The sequence below is a fragment of the Rhipicephalus sanguineus genome, chromosome 11 (assembly GCF_013339695.2).
Source record: "Rhipicephalus sanguineus isolate Rsan-2018 chromosome 11, BIME_Rsan_1.4, whole genome shotgun sequence".
Lineage (NCBI taxonomy): Eukaryota > Metazoa > Arthropoda > Arachnida > Ixodida > Ixodidae > Rhipicephalus > Rhipicephalus sanguineus.
This window is the reverse complement of record NC_051186.1, coordinates 104,462,372-104,487,776: the sequence shown is the minus strand read 5'-3', so window position 1 is coordinate 104,487,776 and position 25,405 is coordinate 104,462,372. Positions and strand designations below refer to the sequence as shown.

Sequence of the window (25,405 nt, the reverse complement as noted above, 5' to 3'; positions counted from 1 at the left end):
TATGTGCGAACCTGCATCAACCAGGTGGACAACTTAATTTTGCGGACAGATTCATGCATTGAATTTGCAGTCAAGTACTTAGGCCTTATTTCAGTGGGCACAAATAATTGGGTAATTGGTTGATTCAATGAAAAGTTTGCTAGTTGGTTAAGGGGCCAAGTCAAAGAAACGTGTGTTCCAGGGCTTCATTGGCATAGAGTTTTCTGATGATACACTAAAGGAATATCTGCTGCTAGTGTCTATGGGAGCTGCAACGCATGGCACTTCAGGCAGCATGGGAATGATGAGTAGTACACGGATTTGTCTTAGATTCGTTCTTTTTAGCTCCATTTGGCTCTGTGTGGCCTGCAGCTGCTTTATCGCAAGACAAAGATCAGCAAAAATTCAGCAGTTTCACTTCACCACCTTGACCCATTTAGACTCACCAAGTCAAATTGGCTCACAAAGTTCACAACGATCCATTCTTTTATCTGAAACAAATGCCAAAATGCAACAAAAACTAAGCCACAAGTTCGTTCGAAGCTGCAAGCACGTAGGCTAAGCCAATCCATGTACTACCCATCATTTCTGTGGTGGCTGAATGATCGCAGTGTCAGAGTTCCCTTTAGTAAATATTGTAGGGAACTCTGTGTTCAGTGGGACCTGCAATAACACCTGTGGCACTGAACATTTGTGTGTGTGGAAAAGCCCCGGATTGTAAAAAATTACCGTAGATTCCAGCATGCCCATATTTGCCATTGTCCAAGCACCAAGTTAGTTTTGAGCTTCATTGGTTGAAGTAATAGTTAATTAACTCATTGCTGTCGTGTTATCCCTTACAACAACCATGTCACTGTGCAGCTGTGGAATCAGGTGCAGCACCTCCAGTCACAGCTGGAACTGCTGAGGAGGATAAAGTCGCCGGACAAGCCTCCCTCCACGTCCGTCAACGGCGTCAGCTTTGCCGGTGCGTGCGGTGCTTTTAGAGGCGAAGCTCCTCTTAGTCTAACCTTGTCACGCGTCCGGCTTAAGGCGTAACCGGCCCATCACCGATCCTTTGCAAACTGCCCACTACTTCGTCTTTGCAAACATCCCACTACAATCCATCACCGATCGATTACTTCACCGACCATAAAGCCGTTATAATGAAGGAGGAACGGAAGCCGCCTTTGCAAACTGCCCACTACTTCGTCTTTGCAAACATCCCTCTATGATCCATCATCGATCCATCACTTCACCGACCATAAAGCCGTTATAATGAAGGGGGAACGGAAGCCACGTCTAGCTACCACTTACGATTAATAAACTTTCTTGTATAAATATCGTATACACAGTGTTTGTCACGTCTTTGATGATGTACTGGGCTATCGCTTTGATTACTGCTGGGCGATACCACTGAAGATTTCACGGTGTAACCACGATTGCTTCAGGAGCTTCGCCCAAGCTCTTCATCATTCACCCGTGGATATGCTGTGAATTTTTCTAATTTCTAACCACACTTGTTAATATGAACCCATTGCAATTTTGCAAGAGCAGCTCTTCAAAGAACGTGATGCGTGCCTGAATTGGCTCTGCTGTTGTGGCATTCATTTCTTCCAGATAACAGGCGTAGTTTTGAAGGAATATAAAGACGTGGGATGTATACACACAAGGTGACGCTGTTTTCAAAACACGTTAACTCAGCTGTTGCCATCATGTTCATGTAGTGAACGGTTCTTTCTGGGCCATACTCTATTTGCGCAGTTTCATCTAAGGGGGCTGAATAACAGCATCGATTGGTCATGCTAGAGAACACCCCTGTGAAATTTATCGCCATAAATGTTTTGGGAACACGAGGAGGGCTGCTCGACTATTCGTAGCCAGTGAGTCATTGACAGTGGAAGCCAATACGTCTTTTTAACTGATAACATTGCATCTACGTTCATGAAAAACAAGATCACAAAAGAGAACTTTGATCTTTGCAGAACTGTTGGCCGACGTGTACTACGCACAGCGAGAACGGGATGATTCGATCAGCGAGCGGCTGGCGAGTGCCAACCAAAGTCTGGACCTGTACCAAAAGGAACTGCAGAAGCTAGCAGAAGCCAGGTTGGGAACATGGGTTCTCCTTTTCTTTCCTACTCTGACTGCAAACACTATGTCCAGCACCCTGATTCAAACAAAAGCTATGTCACTTTTGGCAATAATGCAGACTACGCTTACTGTGTCCTGTTTGCTTGCTGATACTGTTTGCCCCTAAAAAGGATTGTTACAGGAGTGCTAGTACGGGGGATAAGACGTGATGTATCTCACTTTTACATGAGACGTAAGTTGTCACAGCAGATAAAGGAATGCACACCTTTTGTGTATATAAGGCAATCAACGTTAATGAATTTGCATCTGTATAACTATCTATATAACCTAAGGTGTGAAATAAACATATGGCATCAAATATAACATCAGGCATAAATGCCAATACTCCCAAATTTTCCACAATGTTTACAAGTTCAGATTCTTTCTATGTGTTTCCTAAATATTCTGTCATTGTTTTACAAGAAATAAATCTTTGTGAACATGTCTACACTTCCAGTTGCAAAAGTACACCAGAGGGCCACCTGTGTCAGGCATGTTTATTCAGAAAAGTCGCCGAAGCAGGCGAAATCGGCAATGGCAAAGCCGCTGGAAAAGTTGCAGTGATCTAGAGTGTGTCGCTTTTCAATTTACGGGGTTACCAGTTTGCTGTTGCTTGCATCTGAGTGCAACAATCAATCATTGTTAATGAAGTGCACATGTATGACAGCCCACAAAAGGTGCGCGCGCGCGCGCGTGTGTGTGTGTGTGTGTGTGTGTGTGTGTGTGTGTGTGTGTGTGTGTGTGTGTGTGTGTGTGTGTGTGTGTGTGTGTGTGTGTGTGTGTGTGCCGATGGGCGACTTCAAATGTGGGCCATTTTCCTCACCCTTCTGATGTTTTGTCCACGAGATATGCATGATTGTTAGAGCTGAGAAGTTTACCGGACGAACAATCATGTTTTTGCAGCTTTCTTAGCACTGACAAAACTGACTTATTGCATGCCAATCTTTTTCCCATCAGGAGTGATGCGTCAGATGGCTCGAGTGATGAGGAGAACTGCGACAATTTGGTGCTTAGCGTGAGTCTTCTTGGCATTTTTTTCTTGTTTGTTTTTTTGTTCGTTGTTACAACTGTTAAGAAAGCATTGATGACATTCGTTTAAACCACTTAGTAAAAACTGCAGCAAAACGGGTCTTCTTGCAAAATTTCTAAGATTTAATGCGTTATTCCTGTACTTGCTTTCTAATGCTACTTAATGCTCTCGCAGCAAGGCTAGTTTCAGCCATTAGCATCGAGCTGCTTTGTGAAGCTGTTGTGCCAGCGTTTGTGTTAGCTTCAATGCCGTTTTGTACACTGCTAGCGATGCAAAATTATCGATTAATTACGAATAGACAGTGTAAAAGGGACTATTGATAGTATTACTATTGGCAGTAGTGTCAGTAGCTGTGGCGTAAATCATGGGGGGTTCAAGGGGTTCTTGACCCCCCCCCCCCCCCCCCTGTATTCTGGCTAGGTGGGGGACGTCCCTTGCAAGTGTCCCCCTTGAGATTAATAGGGACGGGCGTATATACGGACGTTTCGAATATTCACACGAATATTAAAGTATTCGAATTCACTTCGATACTAATTTATATTATTCGAAATTACGAAGTATTCGAAATGAGTGAATATATGTATGTTTGACTGCACATAACCCCCTGTAAAGGTGGTTTCACTGCAGCATCGGGTTGCTGTACCGTGAAACCACCCTGCCAGGAAAAATCTGCACTGCCGCGAAGCCACACTTCAAGGTTAAGTGTACATATTTTTTAAAATTTAACAGCGTGTTATACTGGCTTATATGTGCTCAGTATAGTAATTTTTAACTTGTAACGTATTGCACCACTTACAACTCGCACCCTACTGCTATTCAAAATTTGATACCATTGAATGTTTCTTCCACTTCATTTCAAACCAAAAAAGTGACATTCACTCATACCTAGTTCCAATTCTTAAAAATATTGTGCAAGGGTCGTGAAGAAAATTTTCTTAATAATATGTGGTGAGTACCATTCGAACTATTCGATTCGAAATTATTCGACCAAATCACTATTCGCTTTGGATTCGCTTCGAGCCTCAAATTTACTATTCGCCCATCCCTAGAGATTAACCTTTCAAACATCATAATTGAATGTCTTGACACTTAAGCATAGCGCACTCTCCGTAAAATCAACTCTGAAATCTGAAGTCCTTCCACTGAGTAGAAATGAAGTGGAAAAGTTGAAGCTATTTCTGGTTTCATAAGACACTGTAGAGATCGTGCTTTCTGAAATGCTATGGCTGACTTCTGGCTTGCTGCAAGTGTGTATTATGGTGGCTTTTGAACCGCAACCTAAAGAATCCCTGATCATCTACCAATATTTGTTTTTGTAAACGATTTGCTGGAAGCCATTGGCACTGAAATGCGAATGCAATTAGTCGAGTATAATTGTGTTATTAAAAAAATCACTGGTGAATATCAACACGCTTCACAAGAAATGTTCCAGGGGTAAATCGTGGGAGGATAGCAGTATACATGGAGCTGAAGTTAAAGAAATGCTGTTCCTTTAACAAAAAAAAAAAAAGAAGGACGAGCATTATAACAAAAAGAAAAAAGGTGTTAGCATTTTCATTTGCTGGCTTAACCCAAATGACATATTAGCTTGAAATATGCGAGAGCCCATGAGCTACACTTAGAAACTAATTTAGCCAACTATTGGCTGCTCAGGCCCATGCTTGTTTTCTGTTTATTTGAAAACACGATTTTAATTTTCATATAATTAAAAGTAAAACATATATTTATGAAAAACAAAATGTCCACCGTGGCATCAAGATGTGTGTTCCCCCTTGAGATTTTTCTGGATTTACGCTTCTGGTCAATAGTGTTGTGATATCAAAAAACATTGATGGTGTATTGCAGTAGTTTGTTATTGCGCTGCAATCAATGGTTTCGCGATTCTTTGGTAGTGAAATTACCAGAAGCTTCTCAATAACTGACCTTTAGTAACACTCATTTTGTGAAATTAAAAAGTGGGAAACATCACCATGTTTTTATGTTACAATGTTTAAGAGGGTGTATTTTGTGTGATTTTGCACTCTCAATAGTGTGCTATACTGTATAGTACTATCCATGTTTATGCGTACACCTTAAAAGCCCATTCAGGCATTACATAGGGTTGTAGTCAGCAACAATAACAAAGCTACAAAAGAATTTTAGTAAGATGCAGTGTGATCACGATATGCAGTAGAAAAATACACTCACAAGTGAATACTGGACGTAGAAATAATGACACTTTTAGCAACGGTTTTAGTAACTCATGTACGAAAACATAAATATTGGTAGGAGATAGAATGCCCTTTGGTAGTTTATGCGAATGATATATTGCCAACAGCAGGGTGTCGGAACGAAATTTTTTCTTTCCGGTTTTAGTTTTGTTCCACTGTAAAAAGTTCCATTCCGTTTCTGTTCCGAAACGAAAAAAAAATGTTCCGTAACGGTTCGTAACGGTTTTTATTTGTATTCAAAAATTTAAAGTTAAAGTAATCATGAGAAAATTGGATTTGTGGTATAGTTACTTGCGCTCCTCGTAAGAAAGTGAGAGAGGGGTAAAACACGTTCTTTCCTCATTCTTCAGAGGAGCGAAAGTAACTGCACCACGAATTCCTACCAACTAGTAAAAACCATGCAGTACCCTTCAAAGTCACGATATTTATTTTCTCAGAAGTCAATTACGAACTTTTTAGCGGGCTCAGTGCTTTGTGTCAAGGGAGTGAGCACGATCTCAGAAGCAGCACGTCATTGAGTGTACTCTCTGATGTGCGAGACCGCTGTTCTGATAAAAAGATCACCAGGCCTGCGCGGAACACGCACAGCGAAAGTTGGAAGAGTGGACTTCATAGAGCCCGTTATAGAATCTCTTGGAGCAACTAATACAAGTACACTTGCAAGGTACCCACTACGCCATAAGTCGTCGTAATTTTTCTGAAGTAGGGAAGCACCCACTATGCCATTTCTTGTAATTCGTCGGAGAATCGTGGTACCCGCTACACATCTGTAAGGCATTATGTGCACTTTGTGGTGTGTGACTGATGGCAATGAAGAAATATTGCTGAGCCGTTTGTAATAGGTTAGAAGCATTCAGCGACCGACTTGTTGCGCAATTCACATTGTGTGATGCCAGGTTGTTATTTTACTCTACTACCACGCCATATTACATATGTTAACACGATTACTTGCCCAACATGACACCTGTATAAAGTATTTTTGAGAAGGAGTTTCAAGCACCAGCGTGGCTCTGTGGTAGAATACTCGACCAGAGGGCGTGGGTTCAAATGCCATCCTATCCCAGATATTTGTTTCTCATTTCACGCGATAGCGGTTAGGGACACCGGCGGCGGCTGCAGCGGCAGACAACTGTGGCGCCAAAATCGCCTGTTGTGATCTCGTGACAGCTTTCGCTGTAACAAACTTCAGCGCCGATAATGCCCTCTCCACACTGGCCTGCGTGACAGGCACGCGAAACTCCACTTGCGTTAATATAAACATCTGTGGTACCATTATTTTTCCTTTGCAGGGCCTCGACAAGATACTGCAGGGCCTGGAGAGCAGTTGGGCACCGGCACGGGTGACGCGGCACCAGGAGACCCTACTGGCAACCGTGCAGCGCCTGCGCGACCACCGAGGCAAGAGGGCACGGCATCGGCTGCGGGCCATCCAGGCTGAACGAGACGTTGCGCTCGAAAAGGTAATAATTGTCGTTGTCATCTTAATCGGCCCCCCGTTCTGCACTCGTATTCAGAAAACAGGCCTACGCATGAATGTCGTCTTTGTCGCCATCGATTAAACTGCTCTTCTGCACCTCAAATGTAGTAGCCGCTGTGCTTTGGTAACATTCCTCAACAAGTACTGCGAGGAGGAGTCACTTGAGAAATTGCAGTCCACTCTAGTGGCTCTTAGCAGTTACCAAAGTGCACTTGCTCGCAGAAGTTGACAGTTCAGCAGCCACCAAGGAGTAGTATTAAAGCACTGTGTTCCAAGTCAAGAGACAAAGCCTGCTGAATACACTTGAAGTCTAGGAAGACCTGCGATTTCTGATCTTAGAATTCAGATTTGAGGTATTTAGATCAGATAGATGTCTCTAATCTTCTCAGTTTGCTGCCCTTAGGTTGTGAGGGATCACATTGTTTGTTGATGAGCAAACAAGCTTCTCTCGGTGCTACCCTGTTCTCGTGTCATATTATTGCTGAAAGCTGATTGTGCATGTGCCTCTTCATGTTCTTAGTTTGAAATGTTCTTTCATTTGCTGGTCTATTCAGGTCAAAGTTCTCGAGAAGGAAGTTCAGGAGCTGCACATGAAAGCCATCTGGAAGAGTGAGAACTGGGGCTGCTCCAGCAATGTGAGCAACACCTTTCTTGCGTCTGCTATTCTTTATAAAGTACAGTAAGACCTTAACAAAGTACAGTAAAACCTGTGCTTTATTCTTAATAAAGTGCAGTAAAACCTTTTCCACACGTACCTGTCGTGAATGCAGCATAACCAAGCACTAAACGGTTATGTGCAAATACAAGCCTCCTGACTTGGGGCTTTATGTGTCAAAACCACGATATGATTATGAGGCATGGCGTAGGGGAGGGCTCCGGATTAAATTCGACCACCTGGGGTTCCTTAACATGCACCTAAATCTAAGCACACGGGAGTTCCTTGCATTTTGGCCCCCATCAAAATGCGGTAGGAATTGAACCAACGCCCTTGAGGCTTAGCAGCACGACACATCACGTGCTGGGCTATCACGGCAGATGTGTGTTAACAAGGTTTTATGTAGCACCGGACGTCATTGCAGAACCAGTCTGACATTCAGATTAGTACTCTTCTAGGAAACTCGCTACACTTGTTTTAACGGTGAGTGAGGAAATGAAGGCTAGTTGTCCCTACGGTGGCAAACTGTGCCTGTCGTATATCGAAGGCCTCCCTTAGTGACCTCCATTTACATCTTTTACCAATATTGGTTTACACTCAAACCTCATTATAACAAAGTCACATCTGCCACGAAAATAACTTTCTTATATCAGAAAATTTGTTATAAATGTTTATTTGTAACACTGTATCTGTGACAATGCTATTCTTCATTTGCTTCGTTATAACCGATAATTCGTTATATCCGTGTTCGTTACATCGAGGTTTGAGTTACTTCCATTCCGTGCCTGCAGGCTTCTAATCTCATCGTGCCACTTTATCCTACGCCGTCCTTAACTGGGCTTGGTGCCCCTTGTTTTTGTTTTATGTGCGTAACCGGGCAAGAGATGGGGCACTCTGTCATAGTTTACCACATTCTTGTGCACCTCGGCTCTCTTATAATCCGGTTAATGTCGCAGGTTGGGACCATTGAGGGAAAAAAATGCACTGGGTAGCAGAGATTGCGACAGGCAGAAAGATAGGGCAACTCGGGTATTTAATGACTTACAAAGCTTGGAGATGCTTTTGGAAGCTTTATGCGTGCGAACAGGATAATTGACAACCACTTGATTGTAGCACGAAGCCACAGGTATATCCATACGAATTTCTCAGAAAGAAAAGCCTCTTGAAGAAAAATTCATCCTGGTCTGAGGATTGAACCCGGGACCAATGCATCCGCCCCGTAAAGGTGTTTTGTGGGACCAACGCCTTTTCGGGGCCATTGCGTAGGTCCCAGGTTCGATACCCAGACAAAGAGGAATTTTTCTTCAACTAGAAGCTTTCCTTTCTGAGAAATTCGTATGGATATACCTGTGGCTTTGTGTTTCAGATGAATGGTCATCAGTTATCTCGTTCATACCCTTTCTGCCACCTTGTGGGGTTCCGCAGAACTTATTTGCAAGTCTTATGCATATCTGTAAATAACCTGAAATACACAACGTGCCCCAACAAAATGTGCCTTTCCCAACTGAACGGCATCTGTGACACCACCCGTTCTGTTTCTTCAAAAGAGCAGTTCTGTTACTTCAATAACATAAGTTGGCGAGCTTCGCTCTTTTTTTGTGTGTGTTCCTTTCCTAACAACAAATAGAATTCCTACAAGTATGTCTGTTTGCTCTGTGACGCACACTGTCATTACTGCCAACATATTGTTATTGTCATTTATTGCATTGCTGTCTCGAACAGAAAATTGTAGGCACTGCACATTTATTTCAGATTTAAACCATGAGAGGACGTAATGCCATTTTTGCAATTAGGTTGTTGGTTTGTCTTTGTTTTTTTTTTTTTGTGCTCCTCCGTTCCTGGCTAGGGAACAAAGGCAATCGGTAAGCATTTTTTTTTTTTTTGCAGGATGCCGTGCAACAGGCAACCAACGAGCGAAACGCTGCGCTTGGCCGACTTCAGGAACTTCAAGAAAGCCTCGCAGCGCAGGCAAACAACGGGTACGTAAAGAAAATGGTTCCTTGCCCATATTGCCTTGTATGTAGAGGCAGACTGTATGCAGAGTCTAAGAGGGCCATTAAACTAGGGTTTTTTAACCTTGCATCAGGCATTTCACATTAATCCTTACGTGTCCCACAGCAAGCTGCCCAAATTTCACTGCATTCGGTGTGCTAGGAAACTTGTATACAGTAGACTCTTGGTAAATGGAAATCTCTTAAAGGGCCAGTAAACAGGCTCTGACATTTTTTTTTACACCCCCCAAGCAAGCTTGACAATTCGTACAGTAGACCGCAGTGATCACATGTTCGGAATATTACAGCGCTGCGCGCCATACAGACCCTCCATTTCGAAAAACCATTTCCGCGCCTCTTTCCTTTGCCTGACCGATCCCCCTCGTATGCGCAGTGACGCAAACTTGTCCATGGGCAACTTGACGTACCGCTGAGCTCATCGATAGGTCTACATCAGGTCTCAACAAACAGTTGTCAAGTTAACGTCAGTTCCTGTTCCCACCCACCGCTATGAAACTGGGCCTTGTTTCTTGGCCCTGCGGTGATGCGGTTTTGTCCATGCAGTTGTCGGGTTGTCGTGCGCATATTCCTCGCACTGCATAGCACCTGCGTGCACTTCGCCTTTGACTTGAGCAAAGGTTTAAAAATACCAAAGAGCCGAAAACTGCCTGTCAGGTTACGGAGCACGTGCGACATAAACAACCAGGAGCCGCAGCAAGCGGAAGTGCATTGCGACTGATCTAGCTCGCTGATAACGTCAATTGCTGACGTCGTGTCACGTTGCCAAAGTGGGCGGAGTCACGACGACGGGCTATGCCTTCCCCTTCCTGTGGCGGAAAAGGACGATGAAGCCATAGAGTTTCTCACAATAATACCTAGAGGTAAATATGGCGCCACCGTCTATGCGAATTTCTCTGTGGCGCCGTTGCTGCGATGGGGGAATGACGGTATACGTGTCTGCGAGGCTTGTGTAGGTTGGTGTTGAGCTAAAAAGCAGATACAACTGCGCAAATAAAGCTTCTCTAAAAGAGAACTTTTATAAGCGTATCTCAATCATGCGTATTATATCCTAAAATAAAAGTCCACTCACCTATACGTCATAAACAAACAACGAAAGAAACAGACGACGAGCAGTCGCAGAGTGAACGCTGGCTGTGTCGTCTGCCTTCCAAGCTTAGCGGCCGTTCGTTACTTTTTACGCTTCGTAAAATTGTACATCAACGCATAAGTTTCCCAAGTTAAATAAAACTCGTTTGTGTGCAATGATAAAAGAGAAATAGCTTACTACGTGCTCCTTCAGTATGAAATCAACCATTTTGGTTGATTTCAAGCAACGCGTTGAAGCCAGACGCATCTCGAGGCATCCGGGCTCTTCGTGAACGATACCAATCCGAGCCAAGTTCGAAGCTCACATATCCCAGCATTCCCATGCATACAACAGCTCACTAGCGCCAGATTTCCCTCTAGGTAATTGTGAGAAACTCTATAGACGAAGCTACGCAAAAATTTGAAACCAGCTGAAACAGATGTTCTAGCCCCTGTGACTTCCTTATTATAGCACGTACTCGCAGAATTCTTGCAGCAGCATCTTCACATAGCAAAAGTGCGCATATTTCTTTTCATTACAATTTTCGGACCTCGGGGCTGTTTACTGGCCCTTTAAACGGAACTGCTGCTTAAATGGAACAACTGCCCTTAATGTGGTTGGTTTCGTACTTGGATTGTGCACTTCTGTTCATCTCTCAGTGATCGGAACTCCTATTAAACGGAACACATTTTCCTGGCCCCTTCAGGTTCTGTTTAATGAGAGCCTACGGTATTTGAATTGTTTGATGTGGCTTTTGAACTGTACAGCTGTGTGGCAACACTGAGCTGTGATGCTCCTGGAAAAAGACTCTCTGAGGCAACAGAAGCAAATCTCAAAGGCCATGCTTTCATTTTCAAGTTGGAATGTGCGGTTAGAGCCAAACTTTTTGGTGTGACTAATCGTATTGAACCCTGCTCTTACAGTTACAATGATAAGCTGAGAATATTAAGATGACCGCGCAACAAACCTTTTAATGTTGTCTACAGAGAGTGTGCCGGGGCTCAGCAATACTGAATCACACTGTGCACAGATAGCCTTCCACAGCAAGACACTGTACCCTAGACTTGCATGGCATCACTTTGCAGGCTTTACCAGAGGATATGTGAAAGCATCCTAAACTCTGATAGTTTTTCCTTCAGGGTTTCTTTTTTCTTTCGCTTTTATGTAGCCAGAAATAAGACCTCTGGCACACAGAAACTTGCCGCAGGCGTTTCATATTTGCCTATTTTCCAGCTTGCTTGATTACTTCTGCTACCGTACCAAGTGAGCATTGTTCAGGTTTTGAACGTGCTTGTCATTAGCACTATTTCACACACTCGCCTATTTTGCATCAACTTTAATTAATATCAGAATCCCCAAGTGCTAAAGGCTTTGCTAGTAGCAATTGTGTTTCTGAACTCTGTGTTTCTGAGCCATCTCCTTAACTCTTATTTTTACACACAGCAATCGAGGCACCGGTGATGGAGTGAAGATTTCGGCAGAAGCGCAGACGGACTTCATTGGCGTTCAAGACGGCATCGATCTGGCTGCAAGCTCGTGTTTGCAGCAGCTCAAAGAGGAAGTCAGCCGGATCAGCCAACGTCTCGACGAAGAGGCCGCGTCACGGCAGAATGCAGAGATGAAATGTCAGAGGTGATGTCTGCAGTGTGTCTACCCTCCCATTTCATACTTACGTGGTCCCTTCAATTAAGAGTACTGAGAGTTACTTTTTATGGTACTGCCTTTTATGTAGTAAGGTTTTTTTAACACAAAAGTGTTTTATGCCGGGTTCCATGCAGATTTTCATAACGTATTTCCGTCACAGAAATACGTAAGCAAAATGACCGCCATCAAATGGCAAGAGAAAAAAAAACAATAAGAAAAACTTCCGTTGGCAGGAGTCGAACCCATGACCTCTCTGTCCATGACGATGGCTGGCGGGCGTTTAGCCCACTGAGCTACAGCCAAACACATTACGGAGGCTACATGAATGCATCTTTTATCTTTCACACTTTGCTCTCACAGTGCTCTTGCATGGATGGATGGATGGATGCTATGAGCGCCCTCTTTATAACGGTGTGGTGACATGTGCACCACCAGGCTCAAAAAAAAAAAAAAAATGCGCCGTTGCTGCGACCGTCCCATTCGGCGCGTTTCCAGTAGAAGTTTAATTTCGTTTAACACACCGCGAGGTGGTGGCTTCTGCCCAAGCCTTGCTCATAGCGTCCATCCATATCGAAAAATAGCTCTCCGATGCTCGCCTGGCTGTCGCACTGCGTTCCCCACTCGCCCTGTGAGAAATAACGGCCAGACTAGAGGGAAGACACAATGCGCGTAGCGTTTCTCTTCACGTTTCACGACGCTTTGGAGGAGTGCATACCGAGTATCAGTGTTTATTATGTGCTTTCTGATGCCATATTTGCACGGGATTCACCATATGTGGTGTCCACGTATATGTTAAGAACTTCACCTACCGCAAGGATTAAATCATGATCATGGGTGTTAGTCGTCGGTACGGAGATGTGCCACTAGGCGTCAACGTGAGTGCGTCCACATCAGGTGGTGCTACATCTGCCAAACAACAATAGACATTATACAAGCTATGATATACCAATGCATTAAAGCAGTCAACTAGTACTTTTGTGATGACATGTTTCACTTTCGTGTTATACTGATTCCTATGAGAGAGAGATCAACCATCTTTTTTTTATTGATAATGAAAGTTAAAGAAGGTGCACTATTATTGTTCATCTTTGTAAACCTATTAACTGCACCTCTGCTTCTAAACCAGTTTTCATTATAATCATTTGCTATACTGCACCAATAACTGGCCTCATAGGCAAATGTTTCAAATATTTTTGTAACCATGTATCTTGTATTCGTTAATAAGAAAACTTGAGTCGAAAGAAAACTGCAGTTGCAGCTGGAACGAAAAGCAGAAAGTTCTCACTGATGTGGCATTGCTAACGGAGTACATTTGGGTGCAGTTAGATGAAAGGGCGTATGGGATACACCTTTTTGACAGATCCTTGACCGTTTGCGTGGTAATCTGGGAGTTTTGGAGGAGACCCGTGTTCTTGCTATGAGGTTCATTCAGCAGCAAGACTGGGCACACTGAAAAGCAAAAGTGGAAAGGGTGTCATCATAATATAAAATGAAGCATACTGTCATTTGGCTGCAGGTGTAATGCTAAAGTATGTGAAATTTGGCACAAGGTGAATGACTACTACTGGTTGGCACAGACCCATATGCCATTAACACAACACTTGCCCGACTTTCCGTGTGTCTTGATGTCATCATGATGAAATGTATATTTCGTAATGTGGCACTTAGCAGCAGTCACATCTCCCTGAAGAGTAATGGAGGTTGCATGGAGTTACGTTCACAAATCTTTCTGTGACTCCTTGTGCTAACGCACTTTCTTATTGGCCAACAGTCAGGTAGGTGCCGCTAGTGATAACTTAAGCAAAATTTCTATGACAGTGGCCAGCCTTAACTCAATCACATTACATAAGAGAAACTGCAAGAACAGACCCATATTGTTCCTGCCATTAAGCTTTAAATAGACCACCAGAGCACAAAGCATTGCTTCAGGCTCCTCTAGCCGGGCTGTTGGTGTACATTTGGGAAAAAGCTTTTGCTGTAGGATCTTCCTTGGACAGTGCCTTAGAAGTGCCTCTCTAGAACAGAACTTCTTGATAAGTGTATCACATTCGTTTGCGTCATTACAGGTTAGAAGAACTGGTGAACGGCTTCCAGAAACGCCTCAATGGACTGAACAACAGCTTCTGACGGCGTCGAATCGTGGGGCTGATGGTGCCTTCAACCGTTGCAGCATTCACCAGCTGAAAGCCGGCTCTTTAGGCACTGGGGAAAGGTCAACATTCCAAGCAAATTTTTTTTTTTCCTGGCTCACAGCTAGCTTGTGTTGCCACAAATTAAGATACATTTTCTTTTTAGCAGATGCTCTATAAAGAGTGACCGTTTGCATAGAGGTTTGTGGAAGATTCTTTTTCTCTTCTTTTGAAACTTCTTGTTTGTTAGTATCGTCCAGTGTACTGTATTTGTTAAGTGTACAATGAGAAGTTAGTAGACATGCTGTATTTCTTTTCACTAATTCTTCACTGTCCGAAATTTTTCGCTATCTGTAGGTGCATCCCGCACTTAGAGCACCACACATGTGCTGTAACTATGGAAATATATTTTCTTCTGCACTTAACACCGATATTGTTCAAGGGGAACAAATCTCTATCGGATGTTATTTTAAAGCTGCGACGTTTGAAGCAGACGAGGAAACGTGGGAGGAGAGGACGCCTGTGGTAATTTAGCTTGAGTACAGTGGTGCTTCCCTGGAAGGCCTGCTCCTTGCATTTCTGTGAGCTGTTCACCTCTACAGACTTCTTGCTCGTTACCATGTCGTTTGTTGGACAGAAGTGCTTAATCTGCCTTGGAAAAGGAACGAGTGTAGTGAAAATGACTGGGTCGTACCTCTGTGAAGTTTTCAAATCTAAAGAACTGGTTGCTGCTGGCTGTCACACTGCCGTGCAAACGTTGGCCAAAGGAGACAGCATTGTTGCACTGTCATTCGTAGCCTGTTGAACCCAGCCTGCAATGCTGAGAAGCCAGACATGAAACAGCTCATCACATAGCATGAAGTAGAAACAAACCTTGCAGGACCTTGGATGGGCCTCTTGTTAGGCTTAGCTAAGCCTAACTTGCAGTATTGATTAGTAGTTTGCTGTACGCACAGGGTGGATGACTTGTCAGCCGGTAATAATTGGGCGCACAACACGGAAGTTAGTTTGGCCCAGTACTTCAACTCGCTCGTTACATTAGGGATTATGGCACAGCAAACGTGCACTTGCTGTGGAGCTTGAGGGGTCCGTTGGACTTGCTCCACACTCCCTGAACTGGTTCTTTATGAGTAAGTCTTGGTCTCGTGTTGATGTAAGAAGAGTTCAGCCGCAATGCCTTTTTGGCCAGTGCAGTTAATGCTCTGCACTTGGTCTGCACAATGCAAGTGTCATGCGAGATGAATGGCGGTGTGCAAATATACCACTATGTCGCTTGTTTCAATTGAATACCAAATGCAGAACAACCTCCACTAGTTCAGTAATTGCAGGAAAGTTGCATAGACCCAACAAAAGTGTTTTCACTTATGCACGCATGTTCTGCAGCTGTCCAACAAGTGACAAGTAGTGACTGTCCAACAAGTGGCATGCACCGTTTTACGCTTATCGTAAAGTTGCGCATCACCATTATTGTATGGTGCAGCCCTTGAGATTCTGCTAACGGCAGATGACAATGCACGCAATGTTGTAAGCATTTGAAGAAGTGAGCAGAGCCAGCAGAAACTGGGCTGTGGACCAAACGTCCATTGGTCATGTCTTAAGGAGGAGTCTAAAGCATTACGTTACAGGACATGCGAGTCAAGCAGTTCTGTCCATCTTGCAGTGTGTTCTTCGTTACAGTCTTTCTTAACATCTACAGCATGCTGTAGTGTTAAGCAACAACGCGAAGTGAATAGCAGGTATTGTAGGAGAGCCATTCACTTCTCCTGGATGCACATATCTCGCTTATTATTACTTCATTTCTTGCCAGCTGCTTCAAGTGTTGATGTAACAGCCATCTTCCTGCCTTGCTCTTAGCTGTGGCATGTTAAGGGGGACCAAGCTCGATAAGGTAGTCCACACTGCATAGAATTCAACTTTCCGGCCGCCCGATGATACGAATGTGTTCTTTCGTTGATGTAGAGACTCAGCTTATACCGCGGCATGTCTAAATATAAATAATCAAATGTGGTGATGTCGTCTATTACCTCCTTATATCCCCTCCTCGCTTCCTCGGTGACGCAGTGCACAATAGCTCAGGTAATATACTCACCACTTGTGAATAGTACAAAGCACGGCGGCTGGGCCGCTCTTGCCCTTCTGTAGACTCCCTGTGCAATAAGAAAGGCCGCACAGCCAATGCGCTGGCTGCACGTATGCACTTAAGACACTCCTAGCGGGTGTAGGACACGTGCTTGCTGTGTGCGCAGTGTTTGGGAGGAAATGTCACGTGGACCACGGAAGTAATGAGGAAAATGAAGCTTTTCGTGGACAGGGTTACTTGCGCATCTTCGAGAGGGAAAATATTTCCGGAAAATAAGTGTGCAGAACTTTCTTTTTCGTTATGTATTTCTAGGCTTGTGCGCATATTCGAGCAGTTCAAATATTCGAGCGAGTATTACGGTATTCGAATTCGCGTCGAAACGAATTTAAATTATTCTAAATTTCGAAGTATTCGAAATGAACGAATAGACATATATAAACTGCATGTAACCCCTGTAAAGGTTGTTTCACTTCAGCGCAGTAGTGCTATGCCGTGCAGACACCTGTCCAGGGGAAATTGCACTGCCGCAAAGCCCCACTTTAAGGTTAAATGAACAGATTACCCCCACATCAATTCAACATTTTTTAAGTTTAAAAACTTGTTATGCCGGCTTATACTATGCTGTAATTATAGTAAAGTTTAAAAGTTAACATATTTTACAGCTTATCACTTGCATTCTACCGAAAGTCAAATCCTGCTACTATTCAAAGTTGGTTCCACTTCCCTTTGAACCAAAAAGAATGACATTTGCACATGACTTCTTTCAATTTTAAAAAATATTGTGCAGGTTAGTTGGGTCATAACAAATATGCTCATTTTTCTTATGGGATACATACTGTTTGAGTTCAATTTGAAATTGTTTGATCAAATCACTATTCACTTGGAACCTAAAATTTACTATTTGCACAAGCCTACGTATTTCCATTAATTTTGCATGTATTATTACAGTTAGGACAATTATTGTATTTCTGTGTTACCTTTTCTACATATTGCCATCAGGCAAAGCCACAATATATCCTTACAGGTGGGTAACTGATAAAAAATGATTTTGACAATGTCAGCACAGTCTCCTAGGCTAGATGCAAACAGCTCCAGCTCAAGAGTAGTGAGGTTAGCGTCGACATAAATTTGCGCTTGGTAAGTCCTTCGATTTGAGAACACTAACCAAACTAATGGTACCACCCTTGTTACATTGTCTGTGCAATACCTTTGGAGAAAAAGCAAAAAATATGCTATATAGAATGACATGGCAATATCGAATCACTGTATGAATGCATACCGTACTTACCTAAATTATAATGGAACCGTGATTGTAACGACAGTGGCAACTTTTCAGTCTGTTCACAAAAGAAGAAAAAAGTTTGAATGTAATGCAATGCTGTATGGCAGTTAAACATTACCTTTATTTGTGAAATATCGCTGCCAAAAAAGTGGACATTTTTCGTAGCGAGATTGCTTTATCGCATTCTTCAGAAGCCGAGTGTCCGTTCGTTCCGCCGCCCACAGATTGTCGATTCATTTATGCCAAGATGCTTTGTAGCTTTGCAATATCCCAGCTTTGTGCCATCAAATGGCTTTCCGTTTGAGGCGGGCACCGTACTGGGAGCGACGTGTAGCCGTTATTATGAAAAGAACAACTGAACACAAATTCCTGGTGGAGGTCACGGCTGCACATCAACGAAATCTTGATCGTTGGATTCATGCACCATTTCAGGGCTCACTCTCAGACTTTCAGCATGAATCAAATTTGTTTGCATATCCTCGGTGCACTGTTCTATTATGCGTAAGCACAAGCTTTAAACAAACAAATGAAAACGAGACCACTAGTTTGGCGTGCACTGAAGGAGTGCTCAAACTATGGTACTCAAACAAAAAAGACTTTTTGACTTGTGGTGGATTCGGATTTAGATGCAAGTGCAGACGCTGCCAACGTGTATCGCAGTGTCACTGAAATGTAGTTTTCTGTCCAAATTGGGTGCATCGCAATATTCTTTTTTGGCTAGCATTGAAGTGTAACACGACTTCAAGTGACGAAAGTTTGGGCGGAAAAACAATGCATTACTATTGAGTAACTACAGTCATTTAAAAACTGGCCTCTTCTGTGTGCAGTATTGGATGGACTAGCAAACGATTAGCCTTGCAATAGGTACCGATAGTAGTTGCATCTTGTTGTGAGCTGAATGACCACGATGGTTGGAAAGTAATTTGCTGTAGTATCGAATTCGACTGTCTTTCACAGTTGTGCACAGTTCTGTTGGATAAAAGCAGCTTTCGGAGATGTATGACAGTTATTACACTTTAAAAACAAGATAGCATGAACTAATGACACGTAACGCAGCCATTGTCAACATTATCATTACTTCCTCTTATCTCCAAATATAATGTGATCATAGCTATTGGCATTGTCATGAAGGAGACATTGTCTAAATTAAAAGAGTGATAAATTTAGTAATTGGGAACTGCAATCCGTATGTATGTCGACGTGCCTAAAGACACCTGCGTGTCATTAGGCACGCCCACACATATTCTGAGGATGTGTCCTTGAACGTGTTTGCGTCATTTCTTCGCACTGCTTCAGTGGTCCATGACATTTCAATCCCAAGCATACGCGTTAAGTTGTCTCTTATTTTTCTTCTCATTTGTCTAGATCTTTATTTATTTGTGACCACCTTGATGTTGTGGTTCTACAAGGCAGTATAGTCTATCTCTTTCTTTTTTCGTGCGTATTGTTATGCGCAGTTATGATTATATAAGACGGTAGGGGTGAGAGAGGAACGGGAACACGAAGCGTGTTCTTCGGTCACCTTCGCGCATTGCAACTGTATCGCAACATGCGAGCGAATGGCCTCAGATCTCGTTACGGTCATTAGAAGTGCCGGTAAATGCAGTAGATGCAGTAAATGACAATGGCAGCTTCTGTGACGCTGGTTGCATTTTTGAACGCTCTCAGCAGTACTGTAGAAGGAAAATTCGTTGCAATCTTGTCTTACCTTAGTACCAAGACATTATCAACGAAGTTTTAATGTTAGATATGTAACGAGTGCAAAGTTTGATATAGAGTGATTGTTTGTACAGCTTCTGCTGCATGTTGCCGACTCTGCTAGCAAGATGTATTGCCATACACCCTCACTGACCAATCACAGATGGACGTTAATGTCAGTGTGTCTTTAGTTCAGTTAACAATGTTACCGTCAGGTGCACAACAGCTTCTTCTACGTTATTTTAGCTTCCATTATATTTTCCACATAGTGGCCTTGGTTAGGCGAGTGCATGCCAACGTGAATTTGAATGTGAACAAGTCGTAAACAACTTTAATACACTGTTGCTTTTCCATGCTCACCTGTTTTTGTGACCCTTCCTTATTTGAACTTCAAAACGCAAATTTTGAAATGCTACTCCACATTGATATACCAGCTTCAGAGTGATTACATGTTGCACGTAATTACGCATAAAGCATTCCCTGATTTCCTGTTTACGTTTGAAGTTACGCTGATGGTACATTTGTTAAGTGCCGCTGTATTCTAACAATTTTTGGGGCATAGCTTTGTTTTTAAATAGCACTGGAGTATAACGTACTGTACTGCAAACCTTTTTTCCGACAGTTGAGCTGCGCTCCACTTTGTGTATGGTACTTGGAAGTGGCACTTAAGGCTGTGTCCAAAGCAGAGAAAGTTGATGGTGTGTTCACCTTATCTTATCTCTCGCCACAGAAATCATGCTTGCCAGTTCGCTGTGTAACTAGTGATAATACCGATGCATCCAGTATTGTGCCTTTTGTGACCCCCGCACCACCAGATAAACTGCCTGCGTGAGCAAAGTGTCGCCGTATCACTACTGGCAGCGGTTTGCTGCCAGGTCAACTGATAGTTACAGTGCTCGCTGTCAAACTGCTCCATGCCTTCAAGGGCTTGAAAGTTTAAAACTGCTACGACTACTGATATCTCCTGCCGTTTGCGCACGTTTCCAATGGCAATAAGTGAAATGTGTACGTTATTGTCACACCGTCCTGATGCGGCTTCCCAGAAGCACCGGTTTTAATGCAGGTGCTAATTGTTAACTCAATCGAGTTTAGAAGCACATATAGCGTAGGCTCGTTTATTTGAGCAATAAGCAATCAAGTCATTTGTAGTGAGGCCCTCATCTGAAAACAATGATGTCTAAGTGCTGCAACATCGTGAAAGTACTGTAATGCATTTCCTCCAGTGGGAGTGTTGGTTTTCTTGCAAACTGCTGGTTGTGAGAAAGAAAGCTTGTAGCTTGATGTCATTTCGTTGTACGAAGGTGCAATCGTGCATTTACAAGGTGTCATTGTTAGGTTGATGAGATGGGTACGAGGCAGCGGTCTTGAATGTGTGAGTTTCAGCGTGCAATGCTTGAGCTTGTAGTTTTTACGAGGACAGCCATCGATTTCACCTTCGCACATATTGGTGTGCTGTCCTACTGTCTGAAGCTACATTTTTAAAAATTTTTTTGCTCTCTCACTGTTGTGCCTTGAGCCAGCTGGTATTTTTTTCAATGATTCCACTTTTACGACTCCCAATAACATAGCACTTCTCTGTCAAGCAGCATTTTACTGCTGTAAGTGTAAAACCTTGTACTGAAATTTCCGGAGTCTTTTTTTTTTTTAAAGTTCATAAAAAGGTTGTCATCCAGATTAGAGCTGAAACTAAACAACAGCAAAAGGGATTGGGTGAACAGCACGTGATAAAGTCTACGAAACAGGCAAAATGTCAGGCAAAATATAATTAACTGTGGAAGTGGTCACATTCCACCGCTTTCACATGAAATGAAGCATTTGCAAAGTTCCTGTAACGGAAGGAATGCGTTCACATTAACTGTAATTTTGGAGCTTTGAATTGCAGCATCTTATAGTTGCGAAATCTGTGGGATTGTGATGGTGTACTAAACACGCTGCTCTGTGTTTAACATAACTTTGCAATTTTCATAAATATTTATACAAATTTTATTAGTGGCAGGAACTGGGAATTTATTACTGCCTGTCTAGAATTGGGCTTCTCCTTTTAAAATGTGACGAGTGTTAGTATTCAAATTGGTATGAATGGCTGCCGAAGGGGAGCCTCTTCTGTATTTCATCTGCATTCAAGCGCGAAGGGCAATCACAAACTCTTTCTTTTGGTCTAACAAAAACTTTCTATGCACATGCTTGCCTTTGATGCGCCTTGATTGCATCTCATGATTCCTTGCATCAGCCAGATTTCTGGCTGCTGTTCTGAGGAACATTTCTGTGTTCACAACTCCTAAAAAGACGTACCTTCTTGCTTATATGAAAAGAACACCTTGACAAGTGTTTTTGTGCTGTCTTGGCAATTCCTGCATCGTGCTGAGAATTAACAGCTATGCACACATCTATGGTACTTATCTACTGTGACCATGTCTGCTACCAAGAAATGCCTCACACTACCACACTAACCTGTTCTATCTACCTTTTATAGATTATGAAATGGATGAATGTGTTCCAACGTGTGTTCTCAAGACTAATGGAGTTTAGATTTTTTTTTCTGTACCAGCTGTTTTTATAGACGCTATGCTCAAGGAAAGCACTTCATTCAAAGGCTTGTGCTGCAGTGTTAGTATTATTACGAATTCTCCCAACTGCAAATGTCTTGATGAAAGGTGCCGTCTCGTATCATTGTGATCGTTAACACACAGTGTATTTTGCGTAGGTCCCATGTGATGCACAAAGTATTTTTTTTGAGCTTGTATGAAAAAAAAGTTTGGTAGGATGTGTTTTGTCCGTTTTTTTGTTTGTTACACAATATTTTAGGCCCATTAAATACAAACTGCAAAAACCTCTCCTGGTCTCTTTTTTTCATTATTGGCTTCGTATTGCAATGAGCCTGCAATGCACACGTTGGTGTGTGCTGGGTAAGTTATCTTTCATGTGTAATATAGGTATTTGTATCAAACTTGTTCTAGTGCTCATTACTTTGTTTTTAATGCTCTTGTGAAGTGCAGCGAGCCATTATTGCAGGTTTTATGAAACGATTTTTAGTTTGTAAGCGAATACTTGAGTGGAGTTTGCTTTACAACTAGCTGGTACACAGCACAGAAGAACCTCTTTATTATGTTCTCTATGGGACCACGAGAAAAAACGCAGTAGCTGGGTAACATATAAGGCAGGCCTGTAGCTGGGCGGGGGGGGGGGGGGGCTGCCCCCCCCCCCCAAATTTTGGTGAAGTAGGTGTGTTTACCAAAAATAAATAAGGAAAATAGGTGTTTTTCCCAAATAGCCAAGGTTTTCAGCAAGTGGGCGCCCCCCCCTCCGAAAAAAATTCCTGGCTATGGGCCTGATATAACGCAAACTTGCAGTTAATATCAGGGAAAAGTGCTGCTAAGTAATAAAACATAAGCATTGCACACAGCTTTACCTCGGAAGAATTTATTCATGAGTTTACGGCATCAGGAAGTCCTTGATGAAAGTCTGGCATTTCTTTTGTGCCTCTGCCAGAACCAGATCTGTTTGCTGGTCTTTCTGTTCCAATGTGGCAGCGGCCCACAACGTGCTAGCGCGCATTCCGAGGGACCAAAATAAAGTTTATCCATCCATCCATCCATCTGCCAGACCCTTTTCGAGCACTTGGATGGCTTTGTAACCGTACACATCACCAAACACCTAGACGCACCTCCTCAGCACATCCAGTACAGTGACACATCGGGCAACATGTCGGGCAGGAATTTTGCAGGAACAACGTGTGAAAAGGGGAATCTAATACACGACTGTCTGCAGGTTCTCTACTGGGACAGAATGCCTGAAACGTTATACACAAGAAAATGTGTGTATGAGGAACGTATCTTACTGTATTTAGAACGAAGGCAGTACAGATGAGACAGAGAAATTACTTCTGTTGGGTTTCTCTTGCAACATTTGTACTGTGGCAGTGCACAAGTGATCAAAACCGGCCGTCCTTTCAAGTTGTGGTGTTCCTCTCATATTCTTTGTGCCCATGGCTATGTCATGCCTCCTTGGGCGCAGTGTCATTTAATGATATTTTTGTTGTCCATGTCGGTTATCGCAACACCAGTGCTTAAAGTGCAAGAAAAAGGACACATACATGCCCTCCGTGTGTATTTCATCCAAGCACTGATGATGGTTCTTTCAGCATTCTTAATATAGGCATTGTCAAATGCACATGGAATTTTGACTCTTGCACAGTGCTACATGGTTGTTCCCTTATTTTTTGGAATTAAAGTTTGGGAAGATGTAACGAGGCAGAAAATTGCCTGTTTTTTGGACTCATTTTGTGAACAAGTTTGAATGACGATATAGTCTATTCAAAGGTCCCAAGCTCTAAAACATTTGTTCATGCATACTACATGCTACGCCTTGGCAATCGAGGTGTTCACCGCAGGAAATGCTCTTGCTGCTGGAATGTTCAAAAGGCGGTTTGTTCCGTTGCGTTAGTGCAACTTTAACCGCTCGTACGTATGCCTGACACGATGTAAAGAAGCATTTGACCTTGATCGGCTGTATATGTACTGTAATAAGATCAGTGGGTGGACTTGTCGAGAGTGCTGTGTGTGGTCGTCGTACCCTCCGTTCACGAGTGTCATATCAGTGTAGGTGCCGCTCCGTGGTTCAAGCGCATTGAAAAGTGCACTTGGCGTTGCCCTAAAGATGAGAAGTATTAAATCTCATGTGAATATAGCCTTTTAGCGGCGCGGTGGTAAAAAAAAGGCTCGCATGTACTTGAGCGTTGTGGTTAGGTGTTGTTTATATGTTACGTGACGAGCTTTAGTTGTGTACGGTCCTGGTCTCACTAGAGTGAGTGAATAAACTTTATTAAAAGTCCGGGCGAGGCGGGGGGAAGGGGGGATTAACCCCTGACCCGTCCCACTCTCCGTCGATGATGATGGCGTCAGGTGACGGCTTGAAGCCCTTGGACCCGGGCGGCATCCTCGGCTTGCCGGACAGCCCAAAGTTGGTCGGTCAGCTTGTCGCTGGTGAGTGCCGCCTCCCAGCGGCAGCGACGCCGACGCAGCCGATCCGCAGCAGTGACCACAGCCACGGCGGCGGTCAGCCCCTGCCCTCGCGCGGTGGTAGCAGTTCGGTCCCTGTCTAACATGTGTCGTGAAGTGAGCGGCGGCAGCGGCATTAGGTCTCCTGGCACATTCCAAAAGCATATTTCTGTTAAGTCACGTCTGACACTTCGGTAGTTAAGTTGTCCCCTAAAAAGAACAAAAAATGAAATGACACGGAAATCGCAAAACTGAGTTGCCTAGCGCAATTTTAACTTGTGGCGAAATTTATACAAAAACACCCGTGTACTTAGATTAAGGTGTGTGTTAAAGGGGTATTCAGACGGGGGAGAAATGCTCGGGGGAGACGAGGGGATTGCGGATCACGTGACCGCGACGTCACGGATTAGCGAGTGGGCGTGACCCCCCCGCGCCATAGAGTTTCCTAAAATGACCTAGAGGGAACTCTGGCGCTGCAATCGTTCAGCCACCATGGGAATGGTGGCTGAACACGGATTTGCCTAGTCTTCGTGCTTGCGGGCTTCGAACGCACTTGTGACTTTGTTTATTGCTATGTTTTGGTTTTCTTTCGGATAAAAGAATAGATCGTTGTGAACTTCGTGACCAGATTTGAATCGGTGAGCCTAAAGAAGTTAAAGTGGTGGAGTGAAACTGCTGATTTTTGCTGAACTTCGTTTTGCGACAAAGCGGATGCAGGCGACGCGGAGCCAAACGGAGCCGAAAGAACGAAGTTTAGACAAATCCGTGTACTACCCATGATTCCCATGCTGGCTGAAGCGCGATGCATTGCAGCTCCCATAGACACTAGCGCCAGAGTTCCCTCTAGTAAGTATTGTAGGAAACTCTATGCCCCGCGCCTCCTCGGGGGAGACGGGGACCTTTTCCCCGAAAGGACAAACAATCCCCCGGCGGTGGGGGATATAGCGAAATTTCGAGCTCTTGTTTGGCCACATTGTTGCACTTGCTCCTGCAAAGAGCGGCAGCGGGTGTACAGTCTGCAGCTACATGGCCGT

At 43.5% G+C, this 25,405-nt stretch overlaps 2 protein-coding genes across 3 annotated transcripts in view; both read left to right on the top strand.

The window, feature by feature from the left end:
• Window positions 1-22,208, top strand: part of LOC119374068 (uncharacterized) — a 33,925-nt gene extending 11,717 nt beyond the window's left edge. The window contains exons 7-15 of one of the 2 annotated variants that reach the window (XR_007414342.1): window positions 841-946; window positions 1,944-2,067; window positions 3,049-3,106; window positions 6,621-6,791; window positions 7,363-7,443; window positions 9,351-9,442; window positions 11,985-12,173; window positions 14,252-16,691; window positions 17,305-22,208. Coding sequence is in view for 1 of the 2 variants with exons in the window: in XM_037644133.2 (XP_037500061.1) it covers window positions 841-946; window positions 1,944-2,067; window positions 3,049-3,106; window positions 6,621-6,791; window positions 7,363-7,443; window positions 9,351-9,442; window positions 11,985-12,173; window positions 14,252-14,312 (882 nt within the window). In the remaining variant the exon portion in view is untranslated. Of the gene's footprint in view, window positions 1-840; window positions 947-1,943; window positions 2,068-3,048; window positions 3,107-6,620; window positions 6,792-7,362; window positions 7,444-9,350; window positions 9,443-11,984; window positions 12,174-14,251 lie in introns of both variants that reach the window. The other variant, XM_037644133.2, reaches the window with a different exon arrangement.
• Window positions 1-25,405, top strand: part of LOC119374527 (JNK1/MAPK8-associated membrane protein) — a 329,511-nt gene that overhangs the window by 288,304 nt on the left and 15,802 nt on the right. The gene's annotated exons all lie outside the window — the stretch shown is intronic.